At 44.9% G+C, this 24,113-nt stretch overlaps 1 protein-coding gene across 7 annotated transcripts in view; it reads right to left on the minus strand.

Annotated features, from left to right (window-relative positions):
- Positions 1-544: 544 nt before the first annotated feature.
- The window catches only part of EHMT1 (euchromatic histone lysine methyltransferase 1), a 441,279-nt gene continuing 417,710 nt past the window's right edge, over positions 545-24,113 (minus strand). For 6 of the 7 annotated variants that reach the window (XM_029611524.1, XM_029611528.1, XM_029611523.1 and 3 more), the window contains one exon: positions 545-2,849. In XM_029611524.1, the coding sequence (XP_029467384.1) occupies positions 2,669-2,849 (181 nt within the window). In that variant the 3' untranslated portion in view covers positions 545-2,668. The remainder of the gene's footprint in view (positions 2,850-24,113) is intronic. The other variant, XM_029611529.1, reaches the window with a different exon arrangement.

Genomic DNA, 24,113 nt, shown 5'->3' on the forward strand with positions numbered 1-24,113 from the left:
ATTTGCTTCATGCGTGTTCTCTAGTTCTTGTACTATTGGAAAGGGTGAATAGCCATTCCCTACTTATTCATTCCACCCCACTCATGATTTTTTAGACCTCTATATATATAGATTTTGCATTTAATGCAAAATTTAATCTTCCCAGTTTGGCAGATTCCAGTTTTGTGTCCCCAGTGGGGATCAGATAGAAGGATGTTAACCCCCAACTTCTACAAGATGTCAGTTTCAGTTTAAAAGTCAAGAAGGGGCCCTGCCTCAGTTCATGACTCAGACTAAATTTGATCTTACCCAACAAAAAGTCAGATGACTTTTCTAGGAAAATCCCAGCTACAATTGCTATCTGCAGTGGGACACATTGAGGACTGGTCCAGACCAATCCTGTTGACCCACAGTAACTTTTTAATTACAGATCACCAGAAGGATCAAGATCAAAACTGTGACAAGAATCTTTCAATCTTTATACAACCTTCACCTTGTGCAAGTTATGCTGCTATCAATCTGGAATTTATGCTAAAAAAAAAAAAAAAAAAAGCAAAGCTCAACATTCATTTAAAGCACTGTCTTTTTATTGATTTTAATTGAAAACAGAACAGTTAATGGTTGGAGCAAAAAGATTGCCCTTCAAACTGCCAAAAAACATTTTTGAACAGAAAAATAAAATAACAAACATGACTGCATTATCAATAATGGTTTAGAAGACTTGCACAAAGGAAAAAAACATAACAGTTACTGCACTAATTACAGTATTTAAAAAGTATATGGGGAAAAAAAGAAAAGAAAAAAATATGACCTTCCAAGCCATCACACAAAAGTTGATGGCAAATTTATTCACACTACAATAATACTAACAATTTAAAAAAAGTTTTCCTGCAAGTTTATACTAAAATCACTTTGTTCTTTTTTGTACAATTAATAGTTTGTATATTCACTTGGTGAGTAAAAATCACACAAGAATCAGCACCTTGTCTTTTATAACTTTTTTTTGTCCCAATGTTTAATAATGGTAAAAAATAATAACAATTCAGTTTATTAAATAGAGCAGGTGGCTTTGAAAAGTCAATCACAGGTGCACAATTCAGAACATAACTTGGAGAGAACAGGTAAGTGGATGACTTACAAATTTTCTCACTGTTAAAAGAAAGCTAATGATCTGCACTGGCAGCTCTTTCCAAGTTCACAATGTGAGCAGCAGCACTTGATCTGGTTAAAACTGAACATTTGAAAGTTATCTGCAAATTTCCTTTTTAAATCCCTTCCCACCCCTCCCACACACCCCCAATGCTACTGGATCTCAGAAGCTGGTACTGTGGCTGTAAGAGCACCATTCCTCTATTTCACTTGAAGTAAGAACTACAACAGTGCCATGGATACAGCAACAAGTGCTCTCACATCAAGCATAAGGGATACGGTAAGAACATTTTATGTTCCCCTAGCAGCTGCCATGCTGCCTGGAATGATAATGCATTTTGGTGTCCTACTGGTCCATCCTACATGGTGTGTGTGTGTGTTTGTGCATGTGATTTCATTTGTGACACTTCTGCCAACATTGGCTGCTCCCACGGGGGAATTTCAGACAACTGCCTAAAAAAATTATAAAATGCTATTTAAGAAATGATAATACCAGAAAGGACGAGCAATCTTAAAGCCCTCTGTGACCGTTTGAAAAGTCGGCCAGTACACAAAGCGATATTTCTGATCACTCTCCTTGCCCTTCTGATGGTGGCAGCATAGCTGCAGAGTTCCTTTGTATGAAATGCAATAGCAATATGCATTTTGTTTATCAAGGTTGTTCTTTAAAAAAGACAAACAGATTTTTGTTTTTTTTATCTTAGAGTCATGCATAATTGTGTTGACTTCTTTCAGAAGACTGAAACCTTGCACAAAGAATAAGATACCGGGAGTTGTGCAGAGTTAACAGATAAGAAGGATGGGAGAGTGTTCAGAACTCACCATAGACATACAGAAGACAAAAACTGCCTGAAAAACAATGATATAAGGGAACAAAAAAAAAAAACCAGAAAGAGGAAATTCGATAATTGACCATCATCTGTTAGAAGAGAAATACCCCGCAGGTGTCCCAGCATAGCCAGGCATCCACTCCTGCAGCTGAATCTTGGGAGGAAAGGAAGAGCATTATATGTTTAAATTTATGGAACCACCATTTTAGAAGTTTATCTTCAGGGTTTTGCCAATTAATTAACCCTAATATTTCAGAAATTGATCAGTTATTCAAAAGTTTATTAAAATGTATTAAAGTGTGCAGCAATCACCACACACTGTCTTAAACCATCCTCCCAAGGCTGTAGTATTCTGAAACAAAAATATCTTGTTTTTCTTTCATTTTCTTTTTTTTTATAGCTTTTCAGTACTACATTACACCCTTGGCTCCAAGAATACTGTTTTCTCCCACAAGAGGAAGGTTAACCAGCAGCTGCTACATTCCACTTGCAAAAAAAATGCTCAGCCACCCTGTCATGGCTTAAGTAGTAACTTACCCACAAAAAAAAGTTTCATCCCCTAATTCTCAAACAACAGAGTCAACAGCACAGCCCTAAAACATCAGGAACCCTACGGCCTTTTTTTCTGAAAGTGAAGAGTACGCATATCAAAAAAGGGTTAAAATAGTTTTGCTTCTTGGGGTGCATGGGGAGAGGGATGACCTGTGGCCTCAGGAGGGGCTGACTGGTGTAGCAGAGCTGGTGTCAGGGAGTCCATTCTCGTGTGCATCTTGGGCCATGGTGGCTTGACGCTCTGCCAGGGCGCTGCTTGAATGCTTGCACTTTGACGAATCGCACTGACAACTGAAATATTTGCCTTTGATGTCCCAGAATCTATCTCCGTAGTCAAACCTGAAAGTGAATAAAGGAGAATGAAGGTTTGTTTGGGTTACACTGTACAGCACATAAAGAGACATTTTTTGTAGGTGTCAGAACATATTCCAGGATATGCAGGTGATCAGGAACACTTGGTCTACTCGGTCTGCTCATTTGCACCTGCTTATTGTGCAGCTATAGCTCCTACTCAATGTGTGGTCATCTCACTCCCTTCCATTAATATCCCTTTTATGTCTGTCCCAAGCATGTCTGAATTCTGTTGCTGTTTAGAGTCCTTCCACACCTGCTGGAAGTCTCTTCCAGGTGTTCATCATCCTCAGTGAAAAATTATGTTCTCATACTCTTGTTTTCGGCCTCCCTCCCTTCAACTTTTATTTATTTAGCTCATACCTTTTCACTGGTAGCTGAAGGAGAATTGCATTCAGGTACTGTAGGTATTTCCCTCTCCCCAGAGGGCTTATAATCTAACATCTAGATTTACTAAGCCACGATAAGGTGGTGATACATGCTAAACAGTGTTTTACGCACATTAAATGCTGTTTATAGCACGATATCAAACTATCGCACAATATTCCTGACAATTGCCCCCTCCCATGAAGATTAGCAGCTTTGCGTGCATAAAATGTCCTAATAGATGCAAAGCAGCTAATCCATAGGCAATTCTATAATAATAAAATAACGCAGCTGATTTTAAATAATTCAGCCACATTATTTTATCATGTTTTTGGGAGGTGTAGTTCTTTGTTCCCAGGGATACCAGGATGCTAACACACATCCCTATGTCCCCAGGAAGCCTGTTAAAGGTACAGATCTCCAAAATACCTCACCCAAACTCCCCCAGGATCTCATTAGACCCCCTGCACACCCTGGGGCTGCCTGTTGAGCTGCCTGTTGACCCCCTAGCACCTCACAACTCCCCCTCCCCACAGACTTCTCCTTCCAAAACAAATCCCTGGTGGTCTAAAGTAAGCCCCAATCCCCACCATAAAAAATAACTGGTGGTCTAGTGCCGCGGTTCTCAACCTTTTTTCTATCCTGACACACCTGACAGATGATGCTCACGTGCGAGACACATTACATACTACATTTAACAGCTATACTAAAAAAAACAATCCTAGATATTTTGTTGCTGAAAATGATGCAGGATAAAGATACAATATTCTTTAATTTTAGTAAGTGCTTGGAAAATATCAAATTTTAATTTTTTTCACAAAAGTTTTAATCTTTACTTACTGCATCAGTGAGAAAGCAGAGTTGCTTACCTGTAACAGGTGTTCTCACAGGACAACAGGATGTTAGTCCTCACATATGGGTGACATCATCAGGATGGAGCCCAATCATGGAAAGCAAATGTTGCTTACCTGATGTAACAGGTGTTCTCACAGGACAGCAGGATGTTAGTTCTCACAAATGGGTGACATCGAGGATGGAGCCCAACCACGGAAAACTTCTGTCAAAGTTTCAGGAACTTTGACTGGCCCCTACTGGGCATGCCCAGCACGGCACTAACCCTGCAGCCAGCAGGGGTCTCCCTTCAGTCTTGTTTCAAAGCTACAGGCAGTGCCGAAAAATAACATAATAAAAAAACGAACCCAACACCGCGGGGTGGTGGGCGGGTTTCGTGAGGACTAACATCCTGCTGTCCTGTGAGAACACCTGTTACATCAGGTAAGCAACATTTGCTTTCTCACAGGACAAGCAGGATGGTTGTCCTCACAAATGGGTGAGTACCGAGCTGAGGATGTCCTATCGTGCACCAAATGTACCCAACGGCGTGCAACAGGCACAACAACTGGGGTGTAATTTGGTAGAGGGCATCCGCACCCTACCGGGAAGGTGGAAGGGTGTTGGTACCTTATGCTGGAAAAAGGTTACGCAAGACAGACTGGCCGAAGATGGAATCCTGTCTTCCAGCTTTGTCCAGACAATAATGGGCTGCAAATGTATGGAGGGAACTCCAGGTGGCAACCTTGCAGATGTCAGGAAGTGGCACCGATCGAAGGTGTGTTACTGAAGTCGCCATGGCCCTCACAGAGTGTGCTTTAACACGGTCTTGGAAAGGAATGTCAGCTTGCTGATAGCAGAAGGAGATGCAGTCCGCCAACCAGGAGGAAAGAGCCTGCTTACCCACAGGTTGCCCTAACTTGTTAGGATGGAAAGAGACGAATAATTGAGTGCTCTTCCTGTGGGCTACTGTACGGTCTAGATAGAATGCTAGAGCCCGTTTACAGACCAGGGTATGCAGAGTCTGTTCCCCGGAGTTGGAGTGGGGCCTGGGAAAAAAGATAGGTAGTATGATGGATTATTTGATGTGAAACTCCGAAACTACCTTAGGTAAAAATTTAGGGTGAGTGCGGAGTACCGCCCGGTCCTGCAGGAGTTTAGTGTAAGGCGGATAGGTAACTAAGGCCTGTAGTTCACTAACCCTGCGAGCCGAAGTGATAGCCAAAAGGAATAACACTTTCCATGTGAGATATTTTAGGTCACAGGAGTGAAGAGGTTCGAAAGGTAGTTTCATAAGGCGACCAAGAACCAAATTAAGGTCCCAAGACGGGGCCGGAGGACGTAAAGGTGGCTTCAAATGGAGCAAGCCTTTAAGAAAGCGTGTTACAAGGGGTTGTACTGAAATAGGAACACCCCCGATACCTTTATGGAAGGCGGCTACCGCACTGACATGCATTCTAATGGAAGAGGTCTTTAGACCTGATTCTGATAAAAGCCAGAGATAGTCCAAGAATTTGGAAATTGGACAGGAAAGGGGATCAAGGGACTGAGAAGTGCACCATGATGTATACCTTTTCCATTTGTATGAATAAGATTTTCTTGTGGAAGGCTTTCGTGAAGCGATCAGGACACGAGAAACTGAATCCGAAAGGTTAAATGGTTGAAGGACTAACCTTTCAACATCCATGCCGTCAGGGACAAGGCTTGGAGGTTGGGATGGAGGAGGCATCCGTCGTTTTGAGTGATCAGATGCGGGTCCCGTCCCAGAGGAATGTGCCTGCGGATGGAGAGATCCTGAAGTATGGGAAACCACACTTGGCGTGGCCAGTGCGGTGCTATTAGGATCATGGTTCCCTTGTCCTGACGGAGCTTCACGAGAGTCTTCGACAGAAGAGGAAGTGGAGGGAATGCATAAAGCAGACCTGTTGTCCACGTGAAGGAGAATGCATCCCTGGGCCGAGAGTGCTGGCTCCGAATGAGAGAGCAGTAATTGCCCACTTTGTGGTTCTGAGGGGACGCAAAGAGGTCTATGTGGGGATAACCCCATTGCTGGAACAGAGTGGTTGCTACCAAGGGATTGAGGGACCACTCGTGTGGGTGGAAGACACGGCTCAGTTTGTCTGCCAAGACATTGTTCACTCCCGGCAAGTAGGTGGCTCTGAGGTACATGGAGCGGGAGAGGGCTTCTGCCCAAATCTGTGCAGCTTCCTGGCACAAAAGAAAGGAACCTGTGCCCCCCTGCTTGTTTATGTACCACATGGCCACCTGGTTGTCAGTCTGAATCAAGATTACGTGGTTCGATAGGCAATCTTGAAAAGTCCTGAGAGCATGTCGTATTGCTCGAAGTTCCAGGAAGTTGATCTGGTGTTTGGCTTCCTCTGGAGACCAGAATCCTTGGGTTTGTAAATTGTTTACATGAGCTCCCCAACCGATGATGGAAGCGTCGGTTGTGAGAATTATTTGAGGATCTGGTGGGTGAAAAGGCAAGCCCTGTAGGAGGTTGGATTGAGTTTTCCACCAGACAAGAGACAGACGGAGTGCATCGGTGATGTGAACAATGGAGGACAGAGGCTGAACAGCTTGGATCCATTGTGATCTCAGAGTCCATTGCATGACTCTCATGGCCAGGCGGGCCATGGGAGTCACATAAACTGAGGAGGCCATGTGTCCCAGGAGAATGAGGAATTGTCGAGCTGTTGCTGTGCGTTGAGACTGCAACTGGCAAACTAGGGACACAAGGATTTGGACTCGTTGATGAGGAAGGAAGGCTTTTGCCTGTAAGGTATCCAAGTCTGCCCCAATGAAGGATAAGGTTTGAGATGGGATTAAGTAGGATTTCTCGTAATTGACAAGAAACCCTAGAGAAAGTAGTGTTTGAATTGTCAGGGTCAGGGAGGACCGAGCGATTTGCTGGGTTGGGGCCCTGATTAACCAATCGTCCAGATAGGGGTAGACGTGGACACCTTCCTTCCTGAGAAATGCTGCAACTACCACGAGGCATTTGGTGAAAACTCGTGGTGCAGATGCCAGGCCGAAAGGGAGCACTCGGTATTGATAGTGATTTCGGCCTACTAAAAAACGGAGGTATTTGCGATGAGGTTGAGTTATCGCAATGTGAGTATAGGCGTCTTTTAGGTCTAGAGAGCAGAGCCAGTCCCCTCTTTGCAGCAGAGGGAGAAGCGAGCCCAGGGTTACCATCTTGAACTTCTCTCTGTGAAGGTACTTGTTGAGAGCCCGTAAGTCCAGGATTGGCCGAAGTCCTCCTGACTTTTTTGGGATCAGAAAGTACCTGGAGTAGAACCCTAGTCCTTGTTGTGAGGGAGGAACGGGTTCTATAGCGTTTGACTGGAGGAGAAGGGAAACTTCCTGCTCGAGAAGAACAGAGTGATCGGTGAGTCCCCACGCATGCATGGGTGGGGAGTCCGAAGGGAGAGTCAGGAAGTTGAGGTGGTAACCGTGTTCAATTATCGCTATCACCCATTGATCTGTGGTGATATGATGCCATTTTTCTAGAAAGTGGCTTAACCGACCTCCTACTGGTATGGTTGGAAGAGGGATTTGGCAACTGCTCTCTAATTGAAAGTCAAAAACCCGATGCAGGGCCAAGGTTGTGGAGCTGCTGCGGGCTTTTGTTTTCGAGACTGGCGAGGCTGAGATTTATGGTAAGGCCTCGCAGACCTAGACTTGGTTTGTGGGGGATAATACTTCCGTGGACGGAAGAAGGACTTTTTTGGGTCCTTCTTGAACGGCTGTTTAGAAGGTAAGTCAGAAGGAATGGATGAGAGCTGTTTAAGTGTCTCATGATGATCCTTCAATTCAGCAACAATTTGCTGAATTTGCTCACCAAACAAATTATCCCCTAGACAGGGCAGGTCAGAGAGCCTGTCCTGAACCTCCGGATGAAGGTCAGATGACTTAAGCCAAGCCCAGCGTCTTGCAGAGATGGCCGTAGCAGAAGGTCTGGTGGAAGCATCAAAGATGTCGTAAGCTGTTCTTATCTCATGCTTCCCAGCTTCAAAACCTTTATTTAGTAGGGATTGAAGTTGTGGTTGGAACTGCTCTGGTAAGGTATCTGAGTACTCCTGTATCTGTTTAAGAATGACCCTATTGTATTGGGTCATATATAGCTGATAAGAGGCTATTCTGGAAGTTAGCATGGCTCCTTGGTATACTTTCCTACCTATACTATCTAGGAATTTATTTTCCTTAGTAGGAGGTATGGAAGAATGTGGCTTTATTCTTTTAGCTTTCTTTTGAGCTGATTCTACCACAACAGATTGGTGGTCTAGCTGAGGTTTCTGAAAGCCAGGTGCTGACTGTACAAGATAGGTAGAGTCAGCTTTTTTGTTTACTGGAGCAACAGATCCAGGAGATTCCCAATTCCTTTTTAGAAGGTCCAGAAAAACCTGATGAATTGGAATAGAAGTGATGACTTTAGGGGCATCCAAGAATTGGAGCAACTCCATCATCTGGTGCCTGTCATCTTGTTCCGATTGAAGCTGAAAAGGGACCAACGCCGACATTTCCTTCACGAAATTTATGAAAGAGAGGTTCTTAGGAGGAGAACGCTTTCTACTCCCCGCAGGAGAGGGTGGTGAAGGTAAGTCATCGGTGTCTGTGGAGGTATCATCACCCCAGGTGTCGTAAGGATCAGGTTGCTGACCTGTAGGACCATGAGGGGGTTGGATACGCGAAGGCCCCGGCTGAGGCTCCGAGAAACTCGAAGGAATTGTCGGGGGTATCGAGAAGGTCCTCGATGGCATCGGTGCCGGCATCGGTGCCGGTGCCGGCATCGAAGGAATCGGTGTCGGCATCGAAGGTATGGGTGCCGTCATCGAAATTCTCAATGGAGCTGATGTGCGTATCGCCCCCGTGGAATGTATCGGTGGCGAGGGACGACATGGTACCGATGGTACTACCCCCGAAGGGGGAATTCGGTACGGTGTTTCTCCACTTGATGAGATAGGTGTCGGAGACCCTGGTATCACCAGAGGAAGGGCAGTCATAAGCGCTTCCATCCGGGCAAGCAGCGGTGCCAGTGCTGCTGGAATCGGGTCGGTGACCGGTTCCACTCTCGGTGCCGGAGGAGTCTGGAACCGTTGCATCGCCTTGTCGATGGCCTCCTGGACCAGCCGGTCCAGTTCTACCCGGAGACCTGGGGTAACAATACCCGGCTCCACGGGAGAGGGAGGCTGAGGCTGAGCCGGAGGGACCACCGTCACCGGTGGAGTCGCGGCTCCCAAACCCCGAAGGGGTGAGGGTTGCCTTGGTGTCTGCGAGACAGGAGTGGACGGTGCCACTTCTGGTCGAGACTTCTTCGGAGGAGGCTCGGACAGTATTGAGGTCGATGACTTCGATTCCTCGACGGTCCGAGACTTGTGACGTCGATGGCGATGTTTCTCTCTCCGATCCCCGCGATCTTCGGGGGAAGGGACGGGAGTCGATGGCCGCGGAGACGTCGATGGCAGGCGGTCACCGGGAGGCTGTCGACGATGGTGAAACTTCGATGGTGCCGGTTCCGATGACGTTGATGCAATCGATGGCGTCAGAGTGTGGGCATGGAAAAGGAGTCCCATTTTCTCCATTCTGGCTTTGCGACCTTTTGGTGTAATTACGGCACATTTGGTGCAAGTCAGGACATCATGCTCACTCCCTAAACACAAAACACAGACTCTATGTGGGTCTGTGATGGACATAGTTCGTGTACAGTCCGGGCACCGACAGAACCCCGACACCATGGCCATAGGCCAAAAATTTAGCCGCGGGACGGTCGACTGCCAACAGGCCTCGAGGGCGAAACTCGACGGTAGTCGACAAAAACGACGGCAAAAACTTACCGAAGTACCGCGGAGGAAAAATTTGAAGAGGGGAGACCCCTGAGGGGCAAATATTTCTTCAAGAAATTAATTGAAGAAATTCCTGTCAGGAATGTGGTAAGAGCTCCTTAACCGCGTGGCTACTGCTGCGCGGAAAAAAGAAGACTGAAGGGAGACCCCTGCTGGCTGCAGGGTTAGTGCCATTCTAGGCATGCCCAGTAGGGACCAGTCAAAGTTCCTGAAACTTTGACAGACGTTTTCCGTGGTTGGGCTCCATCCTCGATGTCACCCATTTGTGAGGAACCATCCTGCTTGTCCTGTGAGAACACTTTTATCAAAGTTTCTAGAACTTTGACTGGCACCTACTGGGCATGCCCAGCAATGCACTGACCCTGCATCCAGCAGGGGTCCCCCTTCAGTCTCGTCTTATAGTCCCCCTTTAGTCTCGTCTTATAGTAAAAAGTCTTATAGTAAAAAGTCTTATAAGCAACTCTGCTTTCTCACAGGACAAGCAGGATGGTAGTCCTCACATATGGGTGAGTACCGAGCTGAGGATGCCTGAGCAATGCACCAAATGCACCCAAGACATACAACAGGCACAACAACAGGGGTGGCATCTTGGTTAGGAGGGCATCCTGAACCCTGAATGTGTCGGTGGAAGGATGTTGGGTAATTAAACTGAAAACAAGTTGCGTAGAACAGACTGGCCAAAGATGGAATCTTGTCTGCCAGTCTTATCTAAGCAATAATGGGCTGCGAATGTATGGAGAGAACTCCAGGTCGCAGCCCTACAAATGTTAGCAAGCGGCACCGAACGGAGGTGTGCTACTGATGTAGCTATGGCCCTGAGAGAGTGTGCTTTCACACGGTCTTGTAGCGGAATGCCTGCTTGCTGATAGCAAAAAGAAATGCAACCCGCCAACCAGGAGGAGAGGGTCTGCTTCCCCACAGGATTTCCAAGTTTGATGGCATCAAAAGAAACTAATAACTGAGTGGACTTCCTGTGGGCTGATGTGCGCTCTAGATAGAAGGCTAGGGCACGTTTACAATCTAGGGAATGCAGAGCCTGTTCTCCTGGGTTTGTATGGGGCCTGGGAAAAAAGGTAGGTAGTATTATGGATTGATTTAGATGAAATTCAGATACTACCTTTGGTAAAAATTTGGGGTGAGTGCGGAGCACTACCCTATCATACAGAAATTTAGTGTAAGGCAGGTAGGTAACTAACGCCTGCAGCTCACTAATTCTGCGAGCAGATGTGATAGCGAGAAGAAAGATTACTTTGCAGGTGAGATAACGGAGGTCACAGGAGTGGAGAGGCTCAAATAGAGGTTTAATGAGCCACCCCAATACCACATTAAGGTCCCAAACAAGGGCCGGAGGGCGCAGTGGAGGTTTTAAATGTAGCAAGCCTCTCATGAAGCGTGCTACCGATGACATCCTCTACCCCCTTGTGGAATGCTTTTAATGCACTAACATGCACTTTGATAGAGGAGGTTTTGAGGCCTGACTCTGACAGGTGCCAGAGGTAGTCCAGAAACTTCGCCGTGGGACAGGTGAAGGGATCTATGGACATGGAAGTGCACCAGACCAAAAATCTCTTCCATTTAGAACGATAAGATCTTCTCGTAGAAGGCTTTCGTGAAGCGACTAGGACTCGGGATACAGACTCTGAAGGTTAAAAGGTTGAAGAATTAACCTTTCAACATCCAGGCCATCAGGGACAGAGCCTGGAGGTTGGGGTGGCGCAGGCATCCATCGTTCTGAGTTATCAGAAGCGGATCCTTCCCCAGAGGTATGGGCCAGCGTATGGAAAGATCCTGAAGGATTGGAAACCAGACCTGACGTGGCCAGAGAGGGGATATCAGGATCATTAAGCCCTTGTCTCTTTGCAACTTCACGAGAATCTTGGATATGAGTGGAAGTGGAGGGTATGCATAGAGGAGGCTGCTGGACCATATGAGGGTGAACACATCCCTCGGTTGCGAGTCGTGACTGCGAGTGAGAGAGCAGAAGTTCCCTACTTTGCGGTTGTGGACTGACGTAAAGAGGTCTATGTGTGGATAACCCCAGCATTGAAATATTTTGTCCGCTACTGTGGGGTTGAGAGACCACTCGTGTAGATGAAATGTGCAACTCAACTTGTCTGCTAGTACATTGTCCACGCCTGCCAAGTAGGTGGCTCTGAGGTACATCGAGTGGAAAAGGGCCCACGCCCATATCTGTGCAGTTTCCTGACACAGGAGGTAGGAGCCCATTCCTCCTTGCTTGTTGATGTACCACATCGCTACCTGATTGTCGGTTTGAATCAGGATGGCCTTGTTTGAGAGGCAGTCCTGAAAAACCTTGTGGGCATAACGAATCACCTGAAGCTCCAGGAAATTTATCTAGTGTTTGGCTTCCTCTGGAGACCAGGTTCCCTGAGTCTGCAGGTTGTCGACATGCACACACCATCCTAGGTTGGGGCGACTGTTGTCAAGGTAATTTGAGGTTCTGGAGCCTGAAATGGGAGAACTTGGAGGAGATTGGAGCGTTGCATCCACCACGCTAGTGACAGACGAAGCTTATTTGGAAATGTGGACAATGCTGGATATTGGTTGGCAAGATTGAATCCACTGGGATTTTAGGGTCCACTGCAATACTCTCAAAGCTAGGCGAGCCATGGGAGTGACATGCACTGAAGCCGCCATGTGGCCCAGCAATATGAGGAAGTGATGAGCAGTTGAGTATTCTCGAGTGTGAAGGTGACGTGCCAGAGAGGCAAAGGTGAGAGCCCGATCCTGAGGAAGGAAGGCTGTCGCCTGTACCATGTCAAGGTCGGCACATATAAAGGATAGGGTTTGAGATGGAACTATCTTGGATTTGGGATAGTTGATGAGAAACCCTAGGGAGATCAGGGTATAAAGAGTAAGACGCAAAGACGCGGATGCAGCTTGCTGAGATGGAGCCCTTATCAGCCAGTCGTCGAGATAAGGGTAGACGTGAACACCCTGAGTCCTGAGATAGGCTGCAACCACCACGAGGCACTTGGTAAAGACTCGAGGAGCGGAAGCCAAGCTGAATGGCAGCACTCTGTACTGGAAGTGCCATGTGCCGACCAGGAATCGCAGGAATTTGTGATGGGATGGAGTGATCAAGATGTATGTGTATGCATCTTGGATATAGAGAGCAAAGCCAATCCTCTTTCTGCAGAAGGGGAAGTAGAGAGCCCAGGGTTACCATTTTAAATATTTCCCGTTGCAGATATTTGTTCAGGGTGCGAAGGTCCAGAATTGGCCGTAGCCCACCTGACTTTTTTGGTATGAGGAAATACCGGGAATAGAACCCCTGCCCCTGTTGGGAGAGAGGCACTGGCACTATTGCCCAGGACTCGAGGAGGGTTGAAACCTCTTGTTCAAGAAATACAGAGTGGCTGGACGAACTCCACGACAGTAGAGGTGGGGAGTTGGTCGGTAGAGTCAGGAGGTTTAGGTGGCAACCTTGAGTGACTACTGCCAGTACCCACTGATCTGAGGTGATCGTGTGCCAGATGTTGTTGAAGTGGCACAGTCTACCTCCGACGAGTATGGTTGGAAGATGAGGTTGGCTTATGCTCTCTAGCGAAGAGTCAAAACCCCGACGCTGGTCCCGGTTGAGGAGTTGGCTGGGTTTTCTGAGGCCGGGATTACCTGGACTGACCTTTCTGAAAAAGTCTAGAAGGACGACCCCACAAAGCCGGGGGATAAAATCTTCTCGGCTTGTAGGCCGGCCATTTTGAGTCTCGTCTATATGACCTCTTGGAGGTGGACGGGAACTCAGCAGGCACCAAAGAGAGTTGGCACAGTGATTCACAGTGGTCCTTTAGCTGCACCACCGTCTCCTGGATCTTTTCCCCGAAAAGATTATCTACCGTACAGGGCAAGTCAGCCAACCTGTCCTGCACCTCTGGTCTAAGGTCGGAGGACTTCAACCAGGCCCATCTTCTTGCACTAATCCCCGCTGCAGAGACTCGAGAGGCAGTGTTGAAGATGTCATAGGCAGTGTGGACCTCATGCTTGCCAGCATCCAGGCCTTTTTGAGCCAAGGCGTTGAGCTGATCTTGTAACTGCTCAGGTAAAGATTCAGAGAAGTCCTGGATCTTCTTAAACAGGTCTCTGTTATAGTGAGTCATGTACAACTGGTAGGAAACAATGTGAGAGATAAGCTGAAAAGGAATTGTCTCAGACATTTCTTTGATGAAATTAATAAAGGACAGATCCTCTGGTGGAGAACGCCTTCTTTCATCTGGAGGAGATGGCTGAGAGGGTAGATTATCTGTATATTGGGACGTATCATCGGTCCAAAGATCATAGGGCTGGTCCCCAGCTCCCATGGGATCACCAGAGGGGAGAAATGGTGTTATTCCAGAGGGACCAGCCTTGGGTATCGAAGGCCTCAGCAGTGGCACCGACAGCATCGATGAAATCGGTGACATCGATGGAGTTGGTGGCATGGGTAAGTGTGATTCTTCTTCATCCGATGATAATGGAATCGAAGTGGAAGGCAGTGGGACACACAGGTGTCCTCGGATCCACCGGTGGAAGAGCACCGATGAACGCATCCAATCAACCCAGTAGTGGTACGAGCACCATGGGGATCAGATCGGTGACCGGGGCGGGCACCGGTACCGGCGTCGATGGAGGCTGGAATCCTTGTAGAGCTTTACCGATGGCCTCTTGAATCATCCGATCCAATTCCTCACAGAAGCCTGGGGCATGGATACCCGGTTCCAGAGTAGGAGGCAATAGTGGTGTAGGCCGGAGGGTCCACCGGTAAAAGTGGAATCGCGGCTCCCGGCACCACTGAAGGTGGGGTACACCTCAGTGACCCGGTAACAGAGGAGGATGGGGCCTTTTCTGGACGGGATTTCTTCGTCGGTGGCTCAGTCGACGCTGATGCCAAGGGGTGACCTGGATCGGCGGACTGAGCCTTTCGATGACGACGTTTTTCTCGATGTTCTCCTCGGTCCTTTTCCTGAGGAGACAAGGAGGAAGTTGGCAGCTTCGGAATGGTCGATGCCGGCCGGATACAGACAGTAACTCTGTGCTGGCGAGAGGTTGATGGCGCCGGATCAGATGAAGTCGAAGCGATCGATGGAGTCGGTAGTTTTGACTGAAAAAGAAACTCCATTTTTTCTGAGCGGGCTTTATGGCCCTTCGGTGTCATTTGGGCACATTTCGTGCATGTTTTCATGTCGTGGTCGGACCCCAAACACAATACACAGACCCTATGCGGGTCTGTGATAGACATTGTCCGAGGACAGTCATAGCACCGACGAAAACCCAACGCCATGGCTTCGACAAAAATTTAGCCGCGGTGCGGTCGATGGCCGGTAGTCCCCAAAGGGAAAACTCGACGGGAATCAACCGCAAATGAGGGTAAAGCCTTACCTTTCGACCGCGGAGTACGGATATCAATAGGGGGACCCCTATGGGGTAAAAAATTCTGAAACTTTTTTAAAGAAGTTCCGTGAGGAAAATTCCTGACAGGAATCTCTAGAGAGCTCCTTAACCCGCGTGGCTACTGCTGCGCGGAAAAAAGAAGACTGAAGGGGAACCCCCTGCTGGATGCAGGGTCAGTGCATTGCTGGGCATGCCAGGTAGGTGCCAGTCAAAGTTCTAGAAACTTTGACAAAAGTGTTCCGTGATTGGGCTCCATCCTGATGTCACCCATATGTGAGGACTAGCATCCTGCTTGTCCTGGGAGAAATCTGGGATTGATATGCATATGCAGCACACAGTTTTTTTGATACAGACAAACTCTCATGCATTTCACTGTCAACCTCAGGAAGTTCTGACCTCTTCTGGAGTTTATACGGAGCAGGATTAGGAAATTTCCCCTTTCAATTCATCATAAAAAAAAATATTCAAATTCTGGCATGCCCTCAGAAATAGTACTTCAAAATCCCTTACCTGCTAGGCACTTTGTAAAACAACATGAAAACCTGCTAAAAAGACATTTAGAAATTATATAGCACACCAGCCATACTATAAGAGCACTAACACCCAGGACTTGAACAGCAAGAACCTTACCTATGAAAAAGCAACACAGCAAATATAGAACAAAGTACACTTACTATTGGAAAAACAAAGCAAGCCAGACTGCTATAGATCCCTACACAGAATCTACATCCTAGTTAGCAGAATCCTTCACCTCCATCCAGAATGCAGATTGCCCCTTATCTAATACAGAATAAAAGACCATAAATTAAAAACAAGCATAATTAGAAAACCAAACTCCAAGAAGCTGGGAGTGTGTGTGTGTGTGTGTGTTTGTGTGTGTGTGTGTGGGGGGGGGGGGGCGGCAGCAGGAAAGCAGAGGCAGGATACAGCGCGCCTGCAACATTTCTAGCTTGGATTGGTGGTAGCAGTGATTGCCAGGGGTGAGGGAAAAGCAGGAACAGGAAGCGGTGATGGGGAATTTTAAGTACCAGGATCCTTACTCTGCACTCTCCTCAAGCAGCAATCACATGTGGCTGTTATAGAAAGCATAGGCTTGCCTTGTCAAATTTTTGGTGACACACCTTCCACCCCTTGCTGACACACTGGTTAAGAACCACTGGTCTACAGTCCCCCCACAGGTTCCCACCCCCTGGACCCCCTACATGTAAGATTTCATGTTAGTAAGCTAGTGTGCTGGTGCGCCCCATAGCTCTGGGCCCAGTCGATGCCATTTTCAAAATGGCGCCAACCAGCCTTTGTCCGTATCACATGGTATGGGCCTTTACCGACTGGCGCCACGTGGTAGCCGCAAAGGCTAGTCAGCATGATTTGCCCGGGGGGGGGGGCTACTTTTTTATGGTAAGAGAGGGTGGGGGATGGGGGCCTACCCTAGACCACCAGGAATTTATTTTTTGAAGGGTGATCTGGGGTAGGAGGCTGTTTCTATCAGGGGATCAAGGGGTATTTCAAGAAAAAAGGGAGGGGTTTAAGGTAAGGGAGGCAGGGTGTCGCTATGAGATTTTCACTGTCATTTTTTAAATTTATTTTGGGGGTCGAGGCCACCTGGACAGGCAGCCTTCAGGTGCGTGAACATTGGAGGGTGTGTGTAATAAGTATTTTAAATAAATATATAAACAGGACTTAGGGGTTAATCTTTTTTTGGGGGAGGGGGAAGACATTTGAGTCGCTTGGCCTTTTAAAGCGATGGTGGGCCACCATTGCATGCATACACCCCATTTTGTGGCGGGATTCTTCTGCAATAATAAAACGCATTGCGATATTGTCAGGATATCACAGGACCTCCCTCCACTGGTGGAACTGGTATTGTTTGATTCCGTTGTATAACTAAAATCTCAGTTTTTGAAACAATCAGCAACAGCTTAATATGAATGAGCTGTCATTTTACAGTGTTGAAACATAATGAAATCACAGCTAGGATGTCAGTCCAAGAAGAAACCAGAGGAAAGTAAAACTGAACATACTTTGCAGTGGGATAAAACTCCTCGTAGATGGTTGCAAGTAGATGGCAAATAGGGGCCAGATAGATGTTAAATTGTTGGGCCAACAGTGCTGACCCCTGTGAACACCAGTATGCATCGGAAACCAATCTGAGTTCATTTGTACAGTTCTAACACGTTGTTGTATACCACACAAACAGGACCTGATAAGCCAGCCTCTCTGAGCTGATAAAGAAGCATATCATGATCCACTGTTTTGAAGGCTGCAGAGATGTCAAATATGATCAATACACAACCTCGATTTCCTTCCAGCCTTCTTCTCAGGGAGTCAAAAAGTGATGCTAACAAAATCTTGGTGCTCAACGACCATCTAAAGCCAAACTGGAATTGAGTACCTCATATTTCTCAAAGAATTCTACCAGCTGCTTCAACACTACAGATTCAATTATTTTTGTAATGAAGGAAAGGGGAGAGATTGGTCGATAATTGGCCAGCTCAAACCAGTCTCTCTCTCTCTCTCTATATATATATATTCACACACACACAGTGTCTGATGGGGGTCCTTCTAACAAATACATTATAGTTTGGGCAAGAAATGTGCAAGGGCAGCAATCACTGCCTGTGATCAGATGTGATGCTTCTAATAGAAAACAAGGCCCCTGCATGAAGCCTCCACAAGATTGTATTTTTTCCTTCCAAGTCACACCCTCAAGCAAGTTATCCTCATGGGGAGAAGGTTCAATCTGTACAGTACAGGGCACAACTATGCTAAAGAAATAGATGTCACCAAAGTAAAAAAAGAAAATAAAATTCTAACAAGAAATGAGGTGGCAGAAAAGCATCCTGTGCATTGAACTTTCTGGGCTCACAACAAATGATGCTGCAGTAGTGCAGTGCTCTGTTCAACTTGTCCTTAAAGATGGGGAAGGTTCCGAGGGACTAGACAGAACGAATATAATACTAGTACACAAAAGGGGAAATAAGGTGGTAGGTAGGCAACGACAAATCCATTAGTCTAATTTCAAGTGAGAAATATTAGGGAAATGACACTAAGGTAAGTTAGTAGAATACAGGACACCAGAAAGCAAAGAATCACAAAGAGAAAATCTTGTTAGACATATCTGAATGTGATCAGGGAGGTGTGGCAGATGATGCCAATCTGGATTTAAGTAAGACTTTTGACACTGTTCTGCAAAGACTGGTAAACAAGCTGGATGGTATGAAAGTAGGACACTGGGTGAGAAACTAACTGAATGACAGAACATAAGGGGTAATGGTCAATGAAGTCCACTCTGGTGAAAACCAAGTGACCAAGGGAGTTATCCCAGGACTCCATGCTAGGACCAATCTTTTTTTAAACCTTCATTAGAAACTTCTTGAGTATGGTTAAAGATTTCATGAGTTTCAGCTGCTGAATTTGGCAGACCTCAGCCAGTCCAGTGCATCAGTCGTAACACTGCAAAGGGATTTATTTATTTATTTATTTATTATTTTTATATACCGATGTTCTTGTATGAAATACAAATCACTCCGGTTTACATAAAACAGTGAAATGCCCAAAAAAGGGGAGGGGCTTTACATAGAACAATAGAACAAAGTACCAATTAAACAAAGTATAATTAAACAAAGTATAATTGAAGGAAAATATGCTTATCTGCAGTTGATATAAACATCATTGACAGAATGGACATGCCAGAAGGGGTGAAATAAAACTTGAAAAAACTGGAAGAGTGATAATGAATTTGAAAAATGAACTTCAGCAAAATAAGACTGTATTTGTGTAGCACATGGTGAGGCCGCTCTGTACTCAAGGTCCACAGCACTTCTTTTTTTTAATTTCCTTAATTTGTTTCACCTACTGCTGTTTAATCACACTACAATAAAGAAGAAAGGAAGACCTAGGGTTTTCCTTTCAGACCTAGCAAGGTACCTGCTGGAGGTTGATGGACCAGTATTTAGCTCAGGTATAACAAGCTGCCAATTCCTTCCTGGGCATATCCTTGGGGGCTCGATGGGACAAGACTATGCTGGCAGCATTCCCAGATAAGATCTCAGAGTCCAGGGATCGTGAGCTGCCTAAGGAGCTTGCCATAAGACTGGCCTCAATGGCATCTACTGATATGGATGCTGTGCTGATGTTAGACGCTATACAAGAGCAACTAACAAAACACAACTAGTCATACCATCAGTAGTAAACGCCAAACTTACCACTGTAAGAAACCGAGCCTTTTCAATAGCAGGACCACACCTCTGGAATTCACTACCTGAATGCCTTCGATTACAAAACAATACTAAAATATTCAAAAAAGAATTCAAGACCTGGCTCTTCAGACAAGCCTTCAAAGACGGGATCAGATAGTCAATCATACCACTAAAATCACTGTATACTATCACCGATAGTTAAATACAACAATTGACTGCTATTCCCTTGACATCAGACGATAAACCCTTTTGGCTGCTATAGAAGCCGTTAGTTACAACATTTTTGCATTCGTTGTTATAACCGTTCCATTTTGGCTGTTTTACCAGTTATGTTGATTTTACCAGTTATGATGTCTTATCAGTTATCCTGTTATGCCAGTTATCCTCTCAATTGTAATTCGTTGTTTTACCTGTAAACCGGGGTGAAGGCCTCTAGCTAAACCTCGGTATATAAAAGTGTATAAATAAAAATAAATCTGAAGAGACACCACAATTGTTAGAGGCCAGCTGTTTGGAGTTAGTCAGCCAGCAGCAAAGCACGGCTGAAAGCATTAGTGGCCACTAGATGTGGGAGCAATCTGAATGGCATGACCAGGGGCAAGTCGAAAGCCTATTTTAGAGCCAAGCTTCCTGAGACTTGAGACAGTGAACTTGATTACCTCTAACAGGTGTTCTCTGTGGACAGTAGGACAAGCCAGCCACACAAGTGGATGACATCACTGCACGATATCAATTTGGAATATGGTCTCTCAGAGCCCAGAAAGATTGAAAAAGCTCGTTTTGAGCATGTGCAGGAGTTCCTGTGCTGCTGCCGTCATGCGAGCCCATTCAGTCTAGCACCTAGCTAAACGGAGGAGTGAGAAATTGTATGGCTGGTTTCCCTACTGTCCACGGAGAACATCTGTTACAGATAAACAACTTTGGTTTTTATGTAGACAAGCAGCACAAATCAAGCCACAAAAAAGTAGGATCTGCTAAGAGCTGTAATGAAATTCCTGTTGGATAGGAAGAAATTTCAATCTAAAAAATGGAGATCGGTAGAATTGAAGATTAGTTAAACAGGTTCTTTAATACTGCTTTTCCATAGTTACTATCTATTATTGATTCTTCTTTGAGACAGTAGTGTTTACTAAAATTATGGATGGAAGATCAAGCTGCTGCTTTGCAGGTATTTGATATTGAAGCTGAACAGAGATGAGCTATGGATGTTGAAGTTGCTCTTATTTTATATGCTTTAGTATTGGTAGTTAATTGATGTGCTGTAAAAGGTGAATTTTAAAATCCTGGTGCACGCCAAAACCGGGAGATATGTGCGCATATAGGGCTTACATGCGCCAGTCATATTTTAAAAGCCGCCTACATGCAGACATATCTTCCACTGCGTGCACATCTTACTTAAAATCAAAAAGGGGCGTGGTGCTGGCAGGACATGGGCATTCCGGAGCGGGACCAAGAAATGTGCATGCAAATACTTGCACATCTAGGCAAGCAACCAGGTCTAGTGCCGCATAATTTTACTTCTGCTATGGAGGAAGTGTAAGTGTAAAAAACAAAGACAAAAGTCAGTCCTGAAGGATTTGAAGAGTCTAGTGTAACTGGGGGAGTACAGGCTATTAAACCAGGGAGATTTGGAGGACTTAGCTCTACACTGGGTGAACTGGTGAAACTGGTCTTGACGTGGACACACACTGGTAATAAAATTCCCTGATTTACGTATCCAAAACCCAATTTGCATGGTTGGGCGTGCCTATTTGCAAAATTAGGTGCACATACGCACGCCAAGGTTATGTGCGCTTATGTTATAAAATATGTGCCCAATTTGTATGGTTGGGCCTAGGCGAGTGCCAACACACACACACATCAACGTGTGCCCATGTGCCCTTTTGAAAGTTATATATAACAATGTGAAACAATTTTAGTGCCATGCAAAGTTTGCTTATTTACTGGAAAACCTTGCATTGCTGCAGCATAAGAGACAAATAATTGAGAAGATTTCCTAAATGTCTTTATTCTTTCTAAATAAAAAAGTAAGATTCTTCTGTGGTCCAAGGCATGAAGTTTTCCGCCTTCAAAGTAAGGCTTTAGAAAGAAAACTGACAGAATGATGGTTCATTGAAAATGCGAAACTATGTTTAGAAGAAATTTAAGGTATGTACTCAAAATTACCCCATTTTTGAAAATCTGCAAGTATGGAGACTGAATTACTAATATTTGGAGCTCACTTACTCTGTGAGCTGATTTAATTGCCATTAGGAACAAAACTTTTGAAGAGAGAAATTTAAAATCTATCATAACCAGAGGCTCAAAATGAAGATTCATTAAGGCACTTAATACTATATTGAAGTCCCACTGCACAAGAGGGTTTTTAATTGGAGGGCATAACCAAAGGAAACCTCTTACGATCCTGGTTACCATAAGACGATGCAAAATGAGATTCAGTTTGATTATTGTATGCTGCTCAAATGTACTCTTTCAGAATTTGATTTTAAGCTTGCTTCTGGAAGACTAATAATGTGTTAAGCAATTGAAGGGTTCTGTGTAGTTGCTTTCACACCAAAGGAATAACCTTTTCCGTTTAAAGTTACATGATTTTCTATTGGCCATTTTCCATGCTGTTAGTAGTAACCTTTTTACTTTGAAAGGGAAGAATCGTTTCTCTTTATCACTCAGCTTTCAATATTCAAGCTGTAAGAGCTAGAGTTTGCAAATTGGGATAGAAAATAGAACCATTGTCCTGGAATCAACAGTGACAGAATTTTTTGAAGATATACTGGTGGAGCTACTGCTAATCTTTGAAACTACAGGAACCATATTTGTCAAGACAAAAGGAGCTACGAAGATCATTTTTCCCTTCTTAGCTTCACAATAGTTAGGAATATAAGCCAGATCAGTGAAAAAGCATAAAGAAGTTGCATCTCTTGCTAAAGCAATCACAGCTGACCTTTTCAAGCAGTATACTGGAAGTTTGTGGTTCGAAGGAGCTGCGAAGAAGTCTACTGTTAGAGTTCTCCAGCACCGAAAAAGATAGTGGATTGCGTTGAGGTACAGAGACCACTCATAAGACTGAAGATACGGACTTAATCCACTAGGATACTGGATTTGCCTGGCACATAAATAGCTGAAAGTTGAGCTGTCTTGAAAGAGCCCAGTTCCAAATTTTACATGTTTCCATGCACAGTCTTGCAAATCCCATGCCTCCTTATTTGTTTTTTATAATAGATGGCAACCTGGTTGTTCGCCCATATCTATACCACTGAAAGTGCTATCCATTTTTTGAAAACCCAAAAAGCATGGTATTTGTCTCTCAGTTTCAGCTGGTTTATGTGACACTGCATGTCTTGCTTGGACCACGTTCCTTGTGAAATATTTTGTTGAGATGGGCTCCCCATTACTATAAGGATATATCTGTGGCTATAATCTTTTGTGGATGTTGTGGCTGGAATGTCTGACTATGATGAACATTCAACAGATTAGTCCACATTCAAAGGGAATGAACAAGGGATTTGGTTATCTGTACTCTGAAAGATAATGGCTGAGAATGCCAATTCCATTGGACAAAATGCCACTGGGCTTGTCTCATGTGTAATCATGACAAAGGAAGTACATGAACTGTTCCTGCCACTTTGACTAACATTCTCATGAAAACTTGGATAAGAGAGTTTAGACCGCTCAGTTTTCGAACTATACTGATGAAATTTTACATTCTTTGAGCCGAGAGAAAATCTTTTCCTTTTTTTGTATCTAGGGAAGCTCCTATGAATTCCAAATGATGCGATGGTATTAGCTCGGACTTCTGAAATTTTATTATTAAACCTGAGTATGTAGGCTATTGCTCAGTGAATCTTCCATATAAATTTGCTGGATATTAGCCAATCGTCTAGATATGGAAAGACTAATATTTTGTTCTTTCTGATATGCGCTCCCAGTACCACTAAACATTTCATAAATAACTAGGTGTTGCCAAGAGACCGAAGAAAACTTTGTACTGATAATGATTGCTATCTTTTGTGAATTGTTGCAACTTTGTGATATGTGTGAATTGGAACATGCAAGTGTGCATCTTTTAGATCTAAGGTCATTAACTAATTTCCAGACTCCAGGTATGGTAGAATTATGGCCAGTAAACTGATTTTGAACGTTTCTTTTTGATAAATTTGTTTAATTTACTAAATTGAGGATTAGACAAAGGTCCCCTGAAATCTTGTAGCCTACAAAAGATTTGTAATAGAATCCTTTCCCTTTTTCCTGGATTGATACTGATTCCATTGCATTAATTGCTAATAATGAGACTATTTCTTTGTTCAGAATCTGTGTTTGTTCCCAAGGTATGGTATACACCTGTGATGGATTGTTTAGAGGCAGTTTCTGAAAATTCAGATGGTAGCTTGTTTGAAAATTTCATACAACCCATCTGTCCATAGTCAAAACCCAGTGCGTCTGAAAACAGCATAATCTTCTCTCACTGGAAAATGTTGTAGCAGAGTGTTTGTGGAATAGTAGGTGTAGTCAAAAGTTAGGACCCAAGTTTGTCCAGTCCCCTGAGTGGTTCTTTGTTGAGTCCATTTTCTTAGATGTGCTTTTGGTCATTGCTGTGCATGCTAGGTTGTTTGCGGTATTTGCAG

This window comes from Rhinatrema bivittatum, chromosome 8 (assembly GCF_901001135.1).
Source record: "Rhinatrema bivittatum chromosome 8, aRhiBiv1.1, whole genome shotgun sequence".
NCBI classification, from domain to species: Eukaryota; Metazoa; Chordata; class Amphibia; order Gymnophiona; family Rhinatrematidae; genus Rhinatrema; species Rhinatrema bivittatum.